The sequence below is a fragment of the Carettochelys insculpta genome, chromosome 22, assembly GCF_033958435.1.
Source record: "Carettochelys insculpta isolate YL-2023 chromosome 22, ASM3395843v1, whole genome shotgun sequence".
NCBI classification, from domain to species: Eukaryota; Metazoa; Chordata; order Testudines; family Carettochelyidae; genus Carettochelys; species Carettochelys insculpta.
Genome location: NC_134158.1, coordinates 9,276,752 through 9,297,718, shown reverse-complemented (window position 1 = coordinate 9,297,718; position 20,967 = coordinate 9,276,752). Strand labels below are relative to the sequence as shown.

Genomic DNA, 20,967 nt, shown 5'->3' with positions numbered 1-20,967 from the left:
GTCTCCTCTCCTCCTATTGGACAAAAGATTATCCTCACTTCTTATTGGGTCTCCTCCACCAATCAGGCCAGGGAGCTTTACCTCCTTTTATAAAGTACTGGAAAGGTCAGTTAGATTGGTTTTTCTCGCTTGTTTCAATTGATGGAAGAGCAATTTCAGGTTCTGATCATGTGAAAGGGGTGCGGCCATACCCCCACACCCAGCTATTTCTGTAGGATGAAAGGGTTTGAATGGCTGTGTTGGCGCAACGTCACTGTCATAGGGTGTTAAGGGGACATATGGAAGGACTGATGTAGTTTTAAAGAATGCTCAACTTTATAATAACAATAAAATAAAAATTCTCAGAACTAGAGGTGTATTTTTCCCGAGGTACAACAATTCGTCTGTAATTCATCTTAAGTAAAATAAAGAAATCCCAACTCTGCGATTCTTTCCCCCCCTCCCAAAAAAAAAAAATCATTAGTACCAGCGGGGGGTAAACCCTACAGGGGCACATCCCTTTGTTATTTTGAGCAAAGAGAAGTTAACAAAAACCCGTGCACAACACAGAATTAATAGCATTTTCATCAGCTGTAGCTACACCTGTTTCTCTTGCGAAGTTCTCTCTTCCGGCCCCTCACACCCAATCCTCAGCATTATGGAGAGAACAGATAAACGAGAGAATGAGTCAGTCTTTGTCGCGCCCCCTGCGGTAATATTTTTGAGGAAAGATCAACACTTCCCCGGGTGTTTTAAAGAAAAAAGAATTGTGTCCTGTAAGTCATTTCGCGGAACCAAACCCCACGTTCAACATTACCCCGCCTTTGGAAACATACATCTTGCACAACAGAACCCGTAAGTATCCTGAGCATCTCCCTCCCCCTCCTTAATCTGGTGTGAAACCCTCCTCTTCTAGTTGCTGCTCCGTCGGGCCCACTTTCAGACTCTCCCCCAGCGCAGGCACCGCACGAGATGGACATCGCTGGAGAGGACAGACTCTCGCTTAGCATGCAACGCGCAGAGCTTCCATTCCTCGCACAGCTGCATCAGGTACACTTCCGCGGCCTCTTGCAAAGGCAGGTAGGCGAGAGCCTGGAAGCGCAGATAACTACCCTGGGAGCGCTGCATAATCATCTGGCTCAGACGCTGGAAAGGCTTGTGGGGAAGCAACGTTTCGGTAAACTTTCCAGATTGGGAGTTCCCCCGCGGTGCTTTAACGTGACCACGGTCAAGGGTAGAGGAAAACGTCTCTTTCAATACATCAGAAGAAAACCCTTTGCGATTCTTTCTCTTAAGACGTTTTCTCCGTAGAATTCCCCTCACAACAGTCTTAGAAAAGTTCTGCTGTGCTCTAGCCATACAAAAAAATACTCTAGAACACAAACTCTTAATACTCCCTTCACAGAAACCAGCAAAAAAACCCAAAAACTAGATCTTCCATGCCCCAAACGGAGCATTATATAGGCAAGAGTGGGCGCTGATTGGCTCCCGAGGAGAGCCAGGCGCTGATTGGAAGACATGGACTCGACGGCTCTGATTGGAGGAAAACACAAGCCTGGGCTTTTTAAAGCGCGACCCAGCAGGAGCGGGCGTGATAGGGTGTAGCAGGCAAGGAAGAGTGCTCTGGGCGATGCCTACCCCTACTGCTTTAAGGGTTTAAAAAGGGTGGAGCGAAGCGAAGGAATCGCGGTTTCCATTCTGGTCGCTGTTCAGTCTCTATCAGTAAAAGATTTCCCTATCTCCCCTTTTTTTAGTAGTTTATTTTTGTTGCGGTGTAGTGACAACAGGCGAGTTAGGATGGCTGCTTATGTGCCTAAGAAAGGTGGGAAAAGGTTGTTAGAAGAGGGAGTGAAAGAAGTGGATAAAAAACGCAAGAAGAGTCGGAAAGAGTCGTACTCAATTTATGCATACAAGGTGTTGAAGCAGGTGCATCCCGATACTGGTATTTCTTCTAAGGCCATGAGCATTATGAACTCCTTCGTGAGCGATCTTTTCGAGCGTATTGCGGTGGAGGCCTCGCGCTTGGCTCTTTACAACAAGAGAGCGAGTATCACTTCTCGAGAGATCCAGGCTGCCGTGCGGTTGCTACTACCCGGAGAGTTGGCTAAGCACGCTGCGTCGGAAGGCGCGAAGGTGGTCACTAAATACACAAGCTCTAAGTAAAACTGCGTGCCGCGGCTGTGAGGCGATGAAACCTACCACAGAGTTAGACCCTAAAGGTCCTTTTCAGGGCCACCAATTTACTCTTAGAAAAGAGTGAGCTGCTCGTTTTTGTAGAGTAAGGAAAATTTCTCTTGGTTTCTCAATTGAGATTGTAAAACCAATGTTAATCCTCCCTATTTTTTCAGGTTTGATCAATAGAGAAAAGGGGAGGGAAAAGTGGTAAAAATGGGTTTTGATTTTCAAAACAAGGGTACATCGAAGAATATAAAACTAGTAGGTCTGGCTTGCTTGGAAAACACCGCTTCCTCTGCAATATTCCCCAGCCCTGCGGTTAACTGTTTCTAAAATAATTTTCTAGCTGGGATTCAAACATATCCACGTAAGAGGCCGGAGTCATCAGTTTTCTTTGCAAGCTTCAGAAAAATTCATTAACAGAGGTCGCCGTGTTAGTCTGTATTGTAATAAAACAGCAGTTCTGGAGCCCTTTAAAGATTAAAATTAGGTGGTGTTTTCATGGGACAGACCCGCTTCTTCGGATCGTCTAGGATCTGGTTTTCCGAGAGCGCCCATTGCAACGTCAGGGAGGTTGGCCCGCCTTAGGAGTACGGCATTTGGTTCCCCGCCCCACGCTCCCCAACGACCGCTGTGTTTAAAGCCCTTCTGGAAAGTTTGGGTTGGCTCTTAAAAGAGCCGTTTTGTTGGTTCCTGGCGGCGAATCATTAACACAGCAGCTACGATTTCCGCTGGGGGGCTGCACGAGCAGAGGAAGCTGCAGGTCTGGTCGCTCCTTTGCCTTCCCCCGCGCTGCTCCTCGCCCCGGGGACCTTTTTTATCCCCCTGCCTTTGCTTCTCTTTTTGACCTTTTTAGCCTCCTGCTTGGCGGGCGGCTTTTTCGCTCCCCGCCTCTTCTGCTTCTTGGCCTCAGGCAGCTGCAGAGCGAGCTGCGTTTTGCTGACCGCTGGGTCTTTGCAGGACTTGTAAAAGCCGCCAACCCCCGTCGCTCCGGGTACTTTGTAGAGGATGTTATTGGCGACCAGCTTCTTCAGCGCCGCTTTGATGCGGCTTTTGTTCCGCGGGACGTCGACCCCTGTCGCGGCCAGCTCCTTCTCGATGGCCCCCAGGGAGAAGCCCCCGCAGCTCTTGGAGAAGTCCACGCTCCACAAGATGAGCTGGGCAAAAGCCGGGCACTGCCTTCGGGGCGGCCTTTTCTTTCTCTTTTTCCTTTGGCGGGCCGGGGCTGGCGTGGGAGCAGCCGGTTGCTCCGGATCCATAAGGGCGCGGAAGGGGGCGCTGTTTCGCTCGCCGCCAGCACCGCCGCTGGGAGTGGGGGGCGCCTGCCGGGGACCCCACCCTCGCCTCCCACCGCTCACGCTGCCGACTGACGGCGAAAGCAGCTGCCCGCGGTTAATATAGCCTGCAGCCGGACGCAGCCGAATCAACCTCCCCCCTCCACCCGCCTCCGTCGGCCGCACCGAGATCCCCAGGTGCTTAAGACGACACAAGTCCTCCTGTCATACCCACCAGGGCATCTTCCTATAATATATGGCGATACGGATTGCACAGAGCTGGAAGGGACCTTGGGAGATCAGCGAGTCCAGTCACCGGCCCTTCTTGGCAGGACCAAGCACCCATCTCCCCCCCCCGCCCTTTTTTTAAACCTATTTTGCCCCAGATCCCTAAATGGCTCCTCAAGGATTGAGCTCATAACCCTGAGTGTCGTAGGCTAATGCTCGAAGCACTGAATTCCTCGCCTCTCCCCGCTGTTTTGAGCTGTTTCCCTCCCCGGCGCTGCTAATTAAGGAACGAAGCACCTCTGGCTTCATGGAGGGGGGAAGAAGGAAGAAAGATAAATGAATAGTAATAATTCAAAACCCACCAGAGATCTGCACTCAGCCCGGACCAGCATTTGATATAGTTATCTTTTTCTAAAGGGATGTTGACTTTTCCCCACCTTGCCTTTGACCAAAGGAGGAACGGGAATGAATGGACACAAATGGGCTTATGAAGGTATTCCGTGAATGATATTGAAGCCTGGCGAGGAAATTGTTTTTAAATGAGGAAGGTGACTTATCAGTCAAGAGGATCAGAGATCCAACCTCATGTTCCAGGTGTCCCTAAGTCTGACTGGCGGATATTGGGACTAGGGAGCAAGGGATGGTAGGTCACTAGAACATTCCCTTGTTTTGTTCATGTCTTTGAAGCATCTGGCACGCATCACTCACGAAGATATTCAATGGCTGATTGGGGGGTCGGAGGGAGAGAGAGAGAGGCGTCTCTCTGATTGGTGTATTTAGAATTCTCCTTCGCTCCGGGGAAATGAGCTATTGGTCAATCAGGGTGCAGGAATTGCCCAGATTTAGAGTTATAACGAAAACCATGTTAACAATACAAGGCTGGTTTGGGGAAAAAAGGAAGTTGAGTAAGTGAAGTATTATTTATTGGGAGCCTGTATTTTCCCAAGGGGAGGCTGTATAAGCTGCTCCAGGAGGTGGAATAGAAACGTTGCCTTTAAATGATTTGATTGTTGGGCTGAAGTACCTGAGGACGAAGAACCTTCTGTTAGGAATGAGTCCTGGAAACGCGAGAGAAACTGAACTGTGTTGCACCATTTGAAGTGTGCTTTCAACAAAGACTGAAAAACAGGTATAAAAGTAAAGTCAAGGTGCATGATTTGACCCAAGATTGTGAATTTTTTGTAACGTCTTATAAAACTTGTATGGGGAATCACAAGTTTGTATTGTGCATTACAATGCTTTAACAAAAATGAAATGAACCTTATTTACAGCATCTCAACCCATTGCTGTATTTTAGTAGGTAACTTTCAGAATAATGAATAACCTGCTTAGTAAACAAAAAAGTCTTGTGGCACCTTATAGACTAACAGATATTTTGGAGCATAAGCTTTCATGGGCAAAGACCCACTTCATCAGATGCATGAGTGGGAGTGTGGTTTCAGAGGGATATTTAAAGAGTGGGGTCCCAGTAAGAGGGAGGGCCAGAGCTTTGTAAGCTTACAAAGACAGTTTCTCTGTTTTGGGTGTTGATACCTCCGCATTACACCCTGACAATGGCTCACATCCCTGTGTCTGATCTGTCTTCTTTTTCCTCTTTAGATAAGTGCTGTTGATACTGGGCTATCTCCACCTTGCAGAATAAACCTTGTCAGCTCTAGCCCTCCCTCTTACTGGGACCGCACTCGTTAAATACCCCTCTGAACCCGCCCCCCCCCCCTCATGCATCTGATGAAACAGGTCTTTCCCCACCAAAGCTTATGCTCCAAAATATCTGTCAGTCTATAAGATGCCACAAGACTTTTTTTTGTTCTCAAAGCTACAGACTAACACAGCGACCTCTCTAATACCTGCTTAGTAAATTTACTCATGAATAGCAGCTTGGGGTGTGATATGTCACTCTTCCCTACAGAACCTCAGTACGATTTAGGTTCTCAACTCATTGGGGTTAATTTAATATTGTTGTTCTGTGTTTATTATGTATTTCAGCTGCAAGGTTTCATGGGTATGTTCATTGTGTACTGTTAGTTTCACTCTGAGCCCTATTCAAAAGAAACATCACCAGGGAAAGCACGCTTATAATATTCAAACCCAAGGTCTCGTTTAAAATACTTTAAAATGCTTGTATATTAATATTTAATGAAAAAATGACAATTTTCTAATTCCCGATACTGAAATGATTGGAAATTATTTTATTTCTTATAAACCACAGATTAATATCAAGTGCCCCCTTAACAGCATCAAAGGGTGATGGAAAAAATATCAGTTCTTCCTGTGGAAAACAAGTAGCCTTTTGAATTGTGTGTATCGTTAACAAAATATTTGTTGTCTTGTCCCCTGCGCACGAGCTGGTGCACTTAGAAGTTGCTTTAATGCTCTTCAGCCCCAGGAACTTGAATAACTGCCTTTGGCACTGGTCATGTGCGACATCATCGGTCTCCTGTGAAGTGAAAGCTAAGTGCTGATTGGGCTGGGCTAAATGCGTTGTCTCCTGAGGACCCGGAGGCCAGATAGATCAGCCACAAAAATAAAGCACACGTGTTACCTCGGAGATCCTGATAAACGAATGCAGTGCAACTGTTCTTCTATAGATTTGTCTGCTTCTGATTTGTCCTCCTTGATTACTGTTTTTGGTTTTCTAATGCCTTAAATATTGAGTCTGCTCTGGTATGGCTATGCTCTGAAGAAGTGGGCCTGTCCCACGAAAGCCCACCTAATAAATTATTTAATTAGTCTTTAAAGTGCTAGTGGACTGCTTTTTTCTTCTACAGAAATACCATATAAATGGTTTCTGCTTTGCTGCGATACTTCTTTAAATAACCGGAACCTAACGTTTGCCTCTTACCCTTGTTAGCGTCCTTAAGGCGCCCTAAACGAATCGTGAGTTTGTATTTGTGAAGAACACCCTGGAGACCGAAAGAGCAGAAGATACAGCTCTTTTCCCCCAACTCTAGACCCCAGTAACCATTCCAATCTGACGGTTTCCTCCAGCTCCTACAAGCCATTCTGAGATCCCGCCAGTGTATCTTCTCATTAGTTTATTTTGAACACCACAGCGATCCTCTCCTTCCTCTGCCGGGTTTTCTCCGATTCCCAAGCCATACTGTGCTGTCAAAACATGAAACAACATAACCTGGAAATGCCATATCCTACACCTCTCTGTCACTACCTCATATTTGGATTGAACAGTATTTTTCCTCCCAACGCCACCCAAGAACAAAGGCATTTAGCTTTCTTTCATCGGCACTTCACCCCTGGTGAATGTCTCTCAGCCACAAAAAAATCACAGCTGCAGGCCAAATAACAACTTTGCTACGAGTTATCCTTTAGAGCTGTGGACTTGATTCTTTCCCCGTCTTGATTGGCTAGCTGAATGCCACCTCCTATGAACCAACGAGAATGAAGATTGTAAATGAACCAATGAGAGAAACTCGTTCTTTCGGCTCTGCTTGGGACTGACATGGTTCACAGTTGACCTAAACAAAGTATTTAACCGAATAGGTGGAGCTGAATGCAGTGACCAGTTGTCTGAAAAGAGAGCTGTTTTTTCACACTCCTTTAGGGACGATTCTGACGCTGAGCATATCCACGTGCCGTTCATGCTCTTTATAGTTTAGCCCTTAATTTTTTGTCATTCTGATAGTTTTTCTGTTATATTATTACCAATTAACAGGACCGAATGCTAGTTTAAAATAGGTTGCCTTTTCTCCCTCCTTTCCCTTCCAGTTTTGCAAGAAGTAATATCACAGACTGGATTTTCTCCTACCCAAAACATTTCCTCACAGCTGCAAGAGAGAAAGTCACTGATTCAGGCGTTGCTTTGGATATTTATATCATCATCAACAGCCACAACATGGGAGTCCAGCGTCTCTCTGTTTCCTTCCATCTTTCCCTGTCCAGTGCAGAGTGGCTTAGTTTCTGTAAACTAGCTCCATGCCAATCTACTATATCATCTATGTATGTTTTTAGACAGGGCTATTTAGCTAAGTAGCTGCAGCTCACAGAAACTGGAGAGGATTATTAAGAAGGGAGTAGTAACCTTGATCAGAGACATTCATTAATGAAGTATATAATCTAGATTACCTCCATTGCGGTGGAACTGTCTTGAGTCAGGTGAAAGCAGGCCCCACTGACTCTGCCAGCGATTAAAATCCCCACCGAACTCCACCCAAAAAAATGTTCTTCCAAGTAGTTTACTGTAGAGACCTGGGTGGGTTAACCATTGGGAACACATTCAATAGATTATGGTTCAGTTACTAATCGTGTGACCAATCATTGTGTCATAAGGCTGACAAGCATGTTACCAGCCTCAAAGAATAGAAACAGTCCTTCCTCCTTCTTTTATTCAAACAAAAGCACAAATTATCAAAACATCAACCATAAAAAAAGTTAACACATAATGAAAGACTTTCTGAGGGCTTTGACAATCATTTAAAAATTGCTAAAGTGTAATCCCCACCGGTACAAGAAAATAAACCAATAGAAAGACAGACCTTTTGTTTTATCCAATAGGAATAGAGTAGTTTTATTCCACGGTCTGTGCAAGCAAGGGGGGAGTTCAGATGTGTTTGTTCAGTTTCTTTAATAAATTAATTACATTAATATAGGTCAAATATTGGTTAATTGCTGTGTTCTGTGCCTCTGCCTCGCTACGCCAGCCTGTCCCGCTCTAATCTAGGTGGGGCAGCTGTAGGGAATGTAGTTTCAATTGTGCAACGAACACGAATTCTCTTAGGATCCTAGAAGCCAAACGGGCGGACGCAGCCCAGTTTTGGGATCTAGAACAGACAGCAACCGGTTAATACTCCGGGTAACTCCAGCCGGGAAAGAAACCCCTCGTCCTCGAGCGGGGAGGGCTAAAGGCTGGTGCAAATCGGGGCTCGGCTTTTTCAGGGGGCTACAAGAGTGGGTCAGAAGAAACACAGGCTGGGAGGAGGGGACAGGAGTTCAAGCGCGTTGATTCGGCTGCGTCCGGCTCCGCTCTCTATCTGGTCCGCGCCCGTGGTGCCTGGCTCAGTGCGAGGGCGGCGGCCGCACGTGTGGGTCTAGGGGGCCGATAGCGGGAGTTCAGCCCCAGAGCCATGCCCGGCTCGCTTCGTCTTCCGGCGGCTTCTGCAGCCTCCCGCGCCGCTCGGGAGAGTCCCGCGGCCCAGGGAGGGCGCAGACCAGCTCTCAGCCAGCTCATCCTCCGGGCGGCGGCGCGCGCCCCCGGCAGGGGCGTCTCTTTCCCTGCCATCAAGAAGATGTTGGCGAGCGAAGGCTACGACGTGCGCAAGAACAAGAGCCGCATTAAGAGCGTGCTCCGCTATTTGCTGAGGAAAGCGGCCCTGCTTCGGGTCAGCGGCAGCGGCGCCTCGGGCTCTTTCCGGCTCCAGCGGGGGAGCGGGGCCCTGAAACCCAAGCAGAAGCCGGCCGCGGCCAAGAGGCGTAAGAACTCAGTGAAGACAGGCACAGACGCTCCGGGACCCAGTGCCCCTAGTGGGAAAACCCATCCGGCTGCTGGCAAGGCCAAGAGCGTCGGCAGGAGCCGGGGCAAAATCAGGGGAACGGTGGCTACCCGAAGGAAGGAAATCTTGGAAGACATTATTCAGGGCACTTTTCTGATGGAGTGATAACTCCGAGCAGCAGCGAAAAACAGAACAAAACGGTTCTTTTCAGAACCACCCCCGGGCTTCAGTCGAAAGAGTAAATCTCTTGCTTCTCGTGTTACATTTTGTTCGTTTGCCTTTACACAGACTAAGAAGAGGTAGGTGCGTCTTGGAGTTGTAGTCAGAGGCTAGAAAGTCAAAAGCAGGATCATCCTGTTGATAAGGAACAGAGCTGCGGTGTCCAATACGCTGGCTACTCGAGTGGGCTTGAAAAATTAGACTCAAATTGTTGCATTCAATATTTTAAAATCAAAAGATCAGACGATCTTTCTAAAGTTACTTTCCATTCATTTAGCGCATCTGCTGGTTGGAGTCTTCAGCCAGCTGGTGGAATAGCTTGAATGTGTCCTGCAAGCCAGAACTGGTCATGCCTCATCTTCAGATGCAATTTACAGCTAGAATTTTGTTCCTGTTTGTGGAAAAAATACATTTTCTTTTCTTTTCAGAATAAGGGGGCTAGTTCGCTAGTTGGACACCAGGGGAATAGAATTCAGCTGAAGTCAGTAAAACCGAGTACCGCGTAACAAGACGGAGCGCCTTCAAGAAGGGTTACACTGAAGGAACTGATTTGAGTGGTTATTTTTTGTTGGCTTGTTTCGGGTGGGTTGACTAAAAGTCAAAGAGCGCACATTTGTGTTCATGGTCTTCATGAAAGCTTTGGGGTGGCTTTTAAAAGACTCTTTTCCCCTGTGAGGATGACTCGCCTATATTTGCGCCTTTGAAGGGTTGCAGTCGAGAGAATGTTCCCCCTTGCATAAGGATACACGTGCAGAAGCGGACGAGTCTTGTTTCTCCCTTCTCCCCGCGATCTTCCAGTTTATACTCCGCTGTCTGAAGCAACCGAGTCACCCCACTTCCATTCTCCGCCTCTCTCAGGTCCTCAAGATTTAAAAAAAAAAAAAACCAAACTGCCCCTTTGACTCCACCTAAAATTTCCTGAGTCCTGCAGTTAGTTCCACGTCAGGTAGTGAGGATGTTTCACCACGGTTTGTTGGTTATCAGGTAAACCAATTTCCGGTGGAGAAAATAGACATCAGTCTCGGGTTTGTTCCTCGACTAAGAGAGAGCCAAGAAACAAAAATTGTTTTGTTTTTTTTATTGAAAGTACTACGAAAAATATAATTTCCGCAGGCTGCCTAGGTCAGGCTAAAGCAAAGATTACAAACCATGGGATTTTTAATTCCCTAACATGCTTAAAAGGGGGCAGGGCCATGAGTATCGTTTTGCTCGGCTTCCCGCATGAACTAATGCACCGGAGAATTGTTTGGTACGTTAATTGAGTATCCACAAGGGAGCAAAGCCAGATGGGCGGATGCAGACAGGCTGCAGTGGCCAAAGGTGGCTAGCGGTTTCAGTTTTCCTTCAGGTCCGACTCTGCTCAATAAGCGGGCCGCAAGCTTAGCGAGAGCTTTGGTATTTCATAAAACTAAGTGGGTAATCGTGCAGTTAATGTTTAAGGGGTGCTTGAAAACAAACCTTCAGCAAAATAAAACTTATCGAGATATGGGTCTCTTCTACGCAAGCTAAATATCACGAATTCTATCGTGGGTTATGTGAGTTAAGTGTCGCAGAACTTACTAAGCCTGAACGCGTGTAGTAAACTCTGAGCAGTTTTTCTCAAGAAGTCGAGGTTGAAACGTGGTTATTGCTCGAGAAAAGGAGCAAATGCATTAGGTCTGGGGGAACTAAGATGGGTGTTCAATACACCAGTTCTAAATAAAGTTTTATGGGTGACTAGGAGAGGTAGAAAGTGATGCCTTGAAGTACAAGAGCCAGAAGGGGTCACCTGCTTTCCTAAAGCTGCTGCTTAGGTGGGGCCTAATTTTTGTTTAGATTATGAAAGTCTAAACAGAGATTTAAGAGGAGTTCTTTCGTAGGCTGGAGAAAAGCATTCCCGTGCTTTGTGGCTGGTCTCCATGTTTTCTGGATCGTTCTATGCCTTCTCCTCTTTTCGTTTCTTTTTTCAGTTCAGCCACGTGTACAGGGAATCTATTCTAATCCCTGTGAGTGTTTGCATTATTCGGGGTAATCAAGAAAATACAGAATTATAGTAAATATTCAGACCATAGGAGATTTTCTTTTTCTAGTAGACATTTACCGCTGCGGTCTTGTTCTGAACCTATAAGCGGGTTTCTCCTTTCTGTTTTGTTTTCTCCTCTCGTCCTGCAATACTAAATGTAAATTATATTATATAAATAATTATCCCCTCCTAAAGTATTTCTTCAAAAATTTTGAATGCTACGAGGGTAGTTACTGAATTAAATCTTTGTCCATTTTAAAGTTACTTTTTCCCAATTATATGATTATGTAGGCTGTCATCTGGGTCCTAACCATGTGAAACAGCAACTGGAATTATGAGTTTAAAATCACTATTTTCCCCCCCAATAGCTTCATGTTGGGACTTTGACATTATTGAGGGGCCCATAACCACTAGCCATTTTTGGAAATTATAAACTACTACCTTTAAACCAGATGCATAAAGCAAATGGATTCTAAATTCTTCAGGTGCAAATTAATACAAAATAAAACGTTTCAGCTGTAAAAATCTAAAACCATATATTTAGCTTCCCCATTTACTAAAAACCTAGATCTCAGAACAAAATAATTATATGCTAAACATAAGAAACTCGTTATTCTTGTTACATTTTTTCCCGCATCTGTATCCTATGGTTTTCTGCCATTTTTGCTGTTCAAGTTAATTGATATTTTGACATTAATTTTAGTCAGGTCAATGAATGTAAGGGTACAGTTTCTTTATATAAAAGTATAGAAGTATTTTAAACATTTGTTGCAATGTTTTACTATGTCAGAAAACTAGGGATTGTTTTTCCTTTAGAAATTAGGCAAATGCTGCCCGAGTCCTCATAGATGTATCTGAGGGAGACTTAAATGTGTTTCTTGCTTGTCTTTGAGAGGACGCTGTGCGAAAAAGGAATAAAGAAATACGCCAGTTTTTGTGTTTTTTCTGTGGTCTCGCTTGACACTGTTCCCTCGGTATCTCGAGGACAGGCTGGGAAATGGGGTTTAATCTTAAATTAAAATTTCAATGTTGTTGACTGTTTGGAGGGGGGGCAGGCTCATGGACAAATAGAGGGTTTTGTCGGTTTCTGCCGCCGGGACCTCCTTCAAGTGATCCCAAACCTGTAGCTAAGGAAAACACCCAACTGACCAATCCTGGGGCCGTCTAGTTTAAGTGAGGAAGAACCAAGGGGTCTTTTAAAATGAGAGACGAAGGGAGCCGCAGAAGCACAGACCCGGGGCTCCCCGGGGGCAACTGCTTGATTCGGTTACGTCCGCGGTCGGGCGACGTGCGCGCGCCAGGTTGAGTCGGTTGCGTCGGGTTCTGCCCTACATAAGCTCGGGCAGGCGGCCGGCGAGATCAGTGCGGGGCGGAGGCTCCTGGAAGCGCGACGGGTTCGGAGGCGGCGGCGGCGGCGGCAATTGCGGGAGGCTTGTTTTGGTTGTGAATGCAGCCGGGGAGAAATGCGCAGATTAGCCGCGGCTCCTCAGGCTTCCACCGCCGAAGCAGCTGCTGTTGTGCCCAAAAAGAGAGGGAGGCCGTCTCTGCCGGACCTCATCCTCCGGGCTGTCTGCCTCGCCACAGCCCGCAAAGGCGCCTCCCTGGTCGCCATCAAGAAGGCGCTCTTGGCCGGCGGCTACGACGTGCAGAAGAACAGCGGGCGCCTGAAGGCGGCGCTCAGCTCTCTGGTCACTAAAGGGCTTCTGCAGCGGGTGACCGGCAGCGGCGTGGCGGGGTCCTTCAAGCTCAGCAAGCACCCGAAAAAGGGGAGCGCCTCGCAAACAGCGAAGAAAAGGACGGCCGTCAAGCGACCCAAACCCCAGATAGCAGCCAGGAGGTCTCCCAAGAAAATGAGCCTGCCCCTAGCTAGGACAGCCAAGGGACCTAAACTGGCTGTTAAGAGACCCAAAGCCCACCGGGATCCGGCCAAGCCCAAACGGCGAGCTGCAACCCGGGGCAAAGCTGCTGTCAAGAAGCATTAATTTGAATCCCTACATAAAAAAAAAAAAAAAAAAAAACAACCCTCAAAGGCTCTTTTAAGAGCCGCCCTCAATATTCATTAAAGGAGCGAAGGTTGCGGCGGGAGGGGATGAAAGCTGTGGCTTAAGCTTCAAAGAAGGTGCTTAGGGTTTTTCTGGACGCTACTTAAGACGGCAAGATAAGGTTTTACAATGTAAACTAGTCGCAACCGTGGCACAATATTCCACGCTGGGTTTTAAAAGCGATTAATAAAATCTTTCTCGGGAAGAAAAGGCGAGGAAAACTCAATGAGCTGTTTACAACGACCGTTTTGCTCCGCTAATCGGTAATCATCATTTTACCACGTTTATGTTCACTCCTGTGCTTCGCTCTGAAGGATTTCAGGAGGGAATTAGAGCCCCGGCTTCTACACCTATTTCCTACAGTTCAGCAAAGCGGTAAAGTGCTGCCCTAGGAAAGTTCAGGCTCCCTCCCCTTGCCCAACCCCTGTCCCCCCCGCGCCAGAAATTATTGGCCTTTTTCTCCCCATGATCGCCCTTGTCTGCACAAATGAGCACAAAGTTGTGCAGCGTTTCCCGTTTTGTCGGCTGGTTGGTTTGGTATTGTAGCGATTGTGACACGGCTGCTGGGGGGAGAACCAGGCAGAGAGAGGGGAAGTGCTGCAGAAGCAGGTAGCGCCTTAAACCTAGTCGGAAGAGAGTGAGCCAGCTGCAAACAGATGGTTTTGAAGATGCAGATAAACGCTCATTTTCATATTCACTGTTGGCAGAAAAAAAAGCCTTAGACTAGGTCTACACTAGAAGCATCTGCCGACACAGAAGTCTCCAGTGACCCTCCGTCAACAGCAGGCTACACTGCACGTCTGTTGACTGCCCCTCCTGTCGACAAAACTCTCCAGACCAGACACAGTTTTATAAACGTAATTCTGCCGGCGACACCCCGCCTCCGTTGGCAGCCTTTTATGCCTGATTTTTTTTTTTTTACAGGCATAAGAGGCTGCCAACAAGGGGGGTGGGGATTCTGTATTCTAGTCTAATAAGCGAAGCACCTTCCCATCAGCGCAGTTGTGAGTAGTCTGCTTTGTTCTCATTCTAGACAGCCTGTTTAAAAAAATCGCCACTCATAGAGGCTTAGTTCATGTGCTTTGCTCTTTCTCTGTTTTAGAACCTACCGTTTACGGAGACTGTTGGCATTCATTCCTAGTGGGGGTTTCAGCTTGATATGGTCCTACCACGAAATAGTCGCTACAATCATCCCTTCATTGAACCGAAATCTATTTGCAAAGGCACTTGTCCATCTATATATGTATATTTTTTAAATGAAACCATCATCTGGTTTCCCAAACAAACCAATGAGGAGGTGAATAGACGGACTATATTTTTACATCCGGGGATCGAGGAGAGGGGAGGGTCGCTGTTGAACTCGCCAGGGGGCGGTGTTAGCCGAGGGCCAGACAAGAAGAGGTCTCGCAGTCTTCTTTCAGGTCGTCCTCAGGCACAGTCAGTCCGGTACTGTTTGCTCTTCTACCCAGGGTTGTGGGTGATGAGGGGCCCTGTTTGAGGAAGCTGGCAGTGTGATGGGAATGCGGGGGAAGTGCCCAAAAAATTACATGGGTAAAGCGCAGCCTAGTTCACTTCTGGATACTTGAGTTCCATCTTGCTGTGATGTGTGCGTGAGCATGCCTACGTACTTTTACTCAAGGTAAAAAGCAGTCAAATAGCACTTTAAAGACTAACAAAATAATTTATTAGGTGAGCTTTTGTGGGACAGACCCACTCCTTCAGACCATAGCCAGACCAGAACAGACCTGATCTGTTCTGGTCTGGCTATGGTCTGAAGGAGTGGGTCTGTCCCACGAAAGCTCACCTAATAAATTATTTTACTAGTCTTTAAAGTGCTACTTGACTGCTTTTTGTTTTGATAGTATATAGACTAGCGCCGCTCCCTCTTTGTTATTACTCAAGGTAGTTTTTCAGAGGGACACCCGTGATGTACTTAAGTATAGTTGCTTGGGAAGGGGGTTGTGCTTTTACTCAAATACCTTTCTGAGTAATTTTCCCACCTCAGTTCCATAGCTCCTTCAGCGAAGGAATGACCCAAGGGTTCGCTCCTGGGTTCAGTGCCCTATTAAGGAGGGGACTGAGGGAGCTGAAGCTCTACGCCCTGTGCCAGAATAGGCCCATAAAAATTGGCTCTAGATCCTGTAATTGCAGATTTGCAAGCCATAATGCAAGAAAAGTAACATTATAAACACTTTGCAGTCTGTGTTTTATTTTAAAAAATGATGAATTCATAACAATTATGATTTTGAATTCTCGTGTGCAGTGTCAGCCCCTCAAAATTTCTCAGCTCCGGTAGGTCCTTAATCCCACTCTGCCTGGGGTTCCCAGTTTCCCTTCTTTGCTGCAGGAAGCCTGGAGGCCCAGGAGACTTTGATCCCAGTAGTCTGCATGTGGGGAGAGGGAGCTGCTCTGCAGCCAGAGCCATTCCGCGGAGGATGTAGGGCCTGGGACAGTCCCTGTCCCTTCCCCAAAGCTCACACTCCTCTCCTGAGTGATGCACGGAGCCAGCAAGGCAGAGTGAAGCGGGGCTGGCCTTTACTCCACCCTGAAAGTAAACACATAAGCAGAGGTGAGGCCTTGCGGTTACTGAAAAAGTCCCACTGCCTCATCGTTACCTGTGGAACTCCCTGCTGGGGGATGTTGTGAAAGGCTAAGATTAAGGGAGGGTTAAAAAAAAAAAAAGAACTAGATAAATTCATGGAGGTTAGGTTCATCGATGGCTATAAACCAGGAGCAGGAGCAATCCTGGCCCTAGCTTCTGTTTGTCAACAGCTGGGAATGGGCAACGGGATGACTCTGTTGATGATTCCCTGGTTAGTTCACTCTCTCTGGGGCACCAGGCATTGGCCATTGTCGGAAGACAGGATGCCGGCCTAGATGGAGCTTTGATCTGAGCCTGTCTGGCTGTTTTCGTGTTCTCAGAACAAGGAAGCTTCGAAACAGCAGCATTGGGTGAGGTCTACACAGCAAAGTCATTTCGAGGCAACAGCCAGTAGTTTGAAATAACTCTGCGAGCGTCTACGTGAGGCCACCGCTATTTTGAAAGAATGCTAATGAGGTGATTTTGAAATGATGCTAATGAGGCGCTGCATATTCATGGCAGCGCCTCATTAGCATCTTCTGAAATGCACCTTCCGAAAGGAGGGGGCCAGCCTGGCCACATCCAGTGTGTCCGATGGCTTTGTTCCGAAACAGGCCCTATTTGGTGTGGACGCTCTACCTGAGAATAGCTGCGAGCAATTCCAAAATGCATTGTGGGTGCGTCTACACTTGCGTTCCTCTTTTGAAAGAGGTATGCAAATGAGGGAAATCGGAAAGGCAAATGAGGTGCGTATTTGTACATGTGGCACCTCATTTGCATATTCCTATATCGAAAGAGCTTCTTTCGAAAGAAGAAAGCCAGTGTAGACGCTGCTTTTTCGAAAGTAAACCCCATCTTCGAAAGAATCCTCCTTCCCTTTATTTAATGGGAAGAAGGATTCTTTCGAAGATGGGGTTTACTTTCGAAAGAGCAGTGTCTACACTGGCTTTCTTCTTTCGAAATAAGAATAAGCAAACGAGGTGCCAATACACACATCTGCACCTCATTTGCCTTTTCGATTACCCTCATTTGCATACCTCTTTGGAAAGAAGAACGCAAGTGTAGACACACCCTTTGTGTGTTGCTGCGCTATTTTGGAATAAGCTACTCTGGAATATCTGTTCTGGAACTGCTTATTCAGGCATAATGCTGCTGTGCAGACGCAGCCTGGGAGAGCTGCGGGGGGTCTCTAGGTGTTAGTCACGGCTGAAATTGTTTCCTTTGAAAGATTTTTAGTGGCCTTATATAGCCAATTGTTTCCATGAAAAAAATATGGTGTATGTGTGTATGTTTACCCACACAACATTTAAAAGGTTCCGCTAGTAGATGGGGAACGGGGCCTATTTTGAAGTGAAGCTATTCTGAAATAGCTTCTTCTGAAACAGTTCTGTTGTGTAGACGTAGTATTTCGGAAGCTGTGTGTCCAGGGGCTGTAACCTGAAATAGGCTCTGTTGTGTGTAGACACTATTTTGGAATAAGTTTTTTGCTCATTTTCCGGCTTCCCTGTAGTGTGGATGTGTTATCCGGGAATAGTTTATTTTGGAATAGTAACTCCAGAATAAGCTATTCTGGAATATTTGCGCTATGGAGAAACTCTTGGGCTACGTCTACACTAGAAGCATCTGTCTACTGGTTATCGCAACAGAACCTCTGTCAACAGACAGTTGCATCTATACACAACTTGCTCTGTCAACAGAGAACCGCCAGGCTGCGGTGCCCTCTAGTGCCAGAAAGCAGAATGGCAGCTCTGCAAAGAGGCCTGGCCAGCAACCAGAAGTTCTCTCTGTCAACAGAAGTGTCCATCTGTCAACAGTACTTTTGTTACACCTCAATTTTTTGAGGGATAATACTGTCGAGGCAAATGCAGGGCTCTGTTCCGAATCTGTCGACAGAAAGCCCCTTTTGTTGACAAAACTCTTTAGTGTAGCCACAGCCTTGGTGAGTGGTGGGGGGTGCGATGCAGGGGTGCCTGTGGCCCCCTGTGCACCCCCAGGTGTTGCTTATGCCTGAAGTTCAGTCCCACAGGTGCTGATCACTCAACAGCAAAGACAAACACCTACACATCTGTGCCACTCTCAGCTAGGGAGCATTAGCTCGAGTTTGGAGCAGCTTTTGCTCTGAGCTTCAGAAATTTCCAAGTCAAGCCAGCCTCTGAGGCGCCACTCCCACAAACGCCCACCTGCGATGACAACCCAGGGCCAAGTGGTTTATTTGTGGGGAAAAGCGAACGCCACTTACCACATTCCAGAATAAGTTTCCCTGAAAAATAAACCAATACAAGGTGCTGTTATGTTTATTGATAAGAGGAACTTCTTTTTCAAATGCATGTCATCATATATATTACTGTATCATCATCATCGTATATATTACTTTTACTGTGTTTGTCTGTCTGTCTGGACAAGGTTTTACCATGTTCCCCCACCCTGCACCACGATGGCCCCAGCCCCTCCTATGGCCAGCTCTGGGCCGGGCCCATACACTTTGGACTTGCATTACAACAGGTTTCTGTCTAGAACTTCCTACCAACCCAACTTCCACTTGCCAGCAGAGCTGCACCTGAGCCTCTTGTTCTGTATATTTATTTTCCATTTCCTGAGTAATTCTTCACTTTTTTATTCATACACTACCAGAGTTACACTGAATTTCCAACACCCTGTTGCTTTGATGGCTGAAAACGTTATCAAACAACCTTTTCATGGGACATTTCTCATTCTCCGCACATTTACTTGCTAGCTTTTCAAAGGGGCTCAACACCCAGAATCAGAACCCGTGCTTCAACAGGGTTTTGCTCCAACTTACTCAAAGGTGTGTCTACACTACCAAGTTTTGCTGAGCAAACTTTACCAAAAGTGGACAAAAACAAACATTGTCAGAGGGGCTATGTTTCCACTACAACGATCCGTCGACCAACGTTACTGTCGGAAGATATCTTCCGACAAAATTTGTTTCGACTGATTGCGGCCAAACAGCAAAGTGGATCTAACAAGCAATCTGCCCGTCTGATTTCTTCACAGAATGGCCCAGTGTCCCGGAAGCCCTGTGTGTCGACAAAGGGCCGCCCATAGCATCCACATGGCTTTTTCTGTGGACTGAATTTGTCAAGAAAGGCGTTCTGCCTTGTGGCTGTCAGCAGAAGTGCCACGTTCTGTCGATTTATTGTCCACGGAACACATTTTTAGGGTCTGACGAAGTGGGTCTTTGCCCACGAAAGCTGACGCTCCAAAATATCCATTAGTCTGTGAGGAACTGTGTGGGAAAAACTGCTCTAAGGGTTAAGAGTTTTTTTTCACCAGGCCTCACTCTGTAAGGGGATACTAGGGGGTCATCTGCACTGCTTTGAAGTCCCTACCTTGTCGCCTAGTGATGATTTATCCTGTAGGCTCCTCTGTCTGGGTTATCAGGTACCTTTGCAGTGTAAATTGGCCTCAAGCACATCTGGTGCTTACAGACACATCTCAGGGCAATTCTGCTGAGACTTTCATGTTAAAGAAGACAATTAAAGACAAACTGTCTGAACAAACCGTATAATGTAGGCATCCTTCAGTCTGCATAGACTATGGATCGCGCCCTTTAAAGTTTCAATTGAGGACTTCATTTACAGCATCTATTGTGACTATAAAGACCCACACGAGAGTGACAGTCCTTGCTGCATCTCTTGCAGATGTAGTGGGTGTCTGGCAAGTCCTTATTGTGCTTTCTGTGCGCTCGCTTCTCCTCTGCTAGCTGTCTGATCTTCAACTCGCCCTTCTGAAGGCCCTTGTGTAACCCCTGCCTCCATCTGCTGAGGTTGTCTGCTAGATCTTCCCAGTTGTCCAGCTCGATGTCTACCTCTCTGAGGTCTCTCTTGCAGACATCTTTGTAACGCAACTGGGGGCGTCCAGGAGGTCTTTTGCCAGAGGCTAGCTCACCATACAGGATGTCTTTTGGAATCCTTCCATCGTTCATCCTGTGGACGTGGCCAAGCCAGCGGAGTCGACGCTGCCTGAGGAGGGTGTGCATGGTTGGGATTCCAGCTTGCTCAAGGACGGCAGTGTTGGTCACTCTGTCCTTCCATGATATTCCAAGGATGCGCCTGAGGCAGCGCAAGTGGAAGACGTTCAGCCTCTATTCCTGGCGGGCATACAGGGTCCAAGTCTCGCTGCCATAAAGGAGGGTGCTGAGGATGCAGGCTCTGTAGACTTGCATTTTCGTGTGAGTGTACAGCTTGTTGTTATTCCACACTCTCTTGCTGAGTCTGGACAGAGGTGTGGCCGCTTTTCCGATCCTCCTATTTAGCTCAGTGTCCAATGACAGGGTGTCAGTGATGGTGGACCCGAGCTAAACGAACTCGTGGACAACCTCTAACGTATAGTTGTCAATGCTGATTGATGGGGATTCAGCAACATCCTGACTGAGTACGTTCGTCTTCTTTAGGCTGATGGTAAGCCCAAAGTCCTTGCACGCTTTGGAGAACCGATCCAGCAGTTTTTGAAGCTGGTCTTCTGTGTGAGACACTACAGCAGCATCGTCTAAACCATATAAAGTGTCCTTGGAACTGGTTCTCAGGGCTCCTACTTCTTTGGAAGCTGGCAGCCTGCATGCATGCCTAATAAAGTTTCCTCTTGCCTCACTGCTTTGACCTCCAGCCTCGGATCTCTGGGGGACACTGTACCCCAGGGGAACGGGGTTCCCCAACAGTGCCAGAGGACTTCTCATTGTTTTTGAAGATAACAGACTAACTTGGCTCCCCCTCTGATTTTTAGGGTGGACACTCCACGAGTTTTGTTGACGATGGCACCAGCCCTGGAGGACATGTAGACAATACCTGTCGAAGTAGCCTATTTCTATGTTCTTACGTCGAAATAGGCTTCTTGGACGTAGTGTGCTAGTGTAGATGTAGCCCTGGTGACACAGGTTCTGTTGAGATTACCCTGTTGACGATAACTTCTGTCGACAAATGCTTCTAGTGTAGACATTAAGCCGGAGGCCTTTTCTGTAGCGAGAGAGCCCCCCAGACTGTCCAGACCTGCCGTTTGTCGACAG

General features: G+C 47.0%; 2 protein-coding genes across 2 annotated transcripts; both read left to right on the top strand.

Moving 5' to 3' along the window:
- Positions 1–1,776: 1,776 nt before the first annotated feature.
- LOC142024969 (histone H2B 7-like) lies at positions 1,777–2,142 on the top strand. Its single transcript, XM_075017362.1, has one exon. The coding sequence runs from the start codon at positions 1,777–1,779 to the stop codon at positions 2,140–2,142; it is 366 nt and encodes a 121-aa protein (XP_074873463.1).
- A 10,642-nt stretch (positions 2,143–12,784) lies between these two features.
- Positions 12,785–13,303, top strand: LOC142024962 (histone H1.5-like). The gene has a single exon (XM_075017354.1). It carries the CDS (start codon positions 12,785–12,787, stop codon positions 13,301–13,303), a length of 519 nt encoding a protein of 172 aa, XP_074873455.1.
- The last annotated feature ends 7,664 nt before the right edge of the window (positions 13,304–20,967 follow it).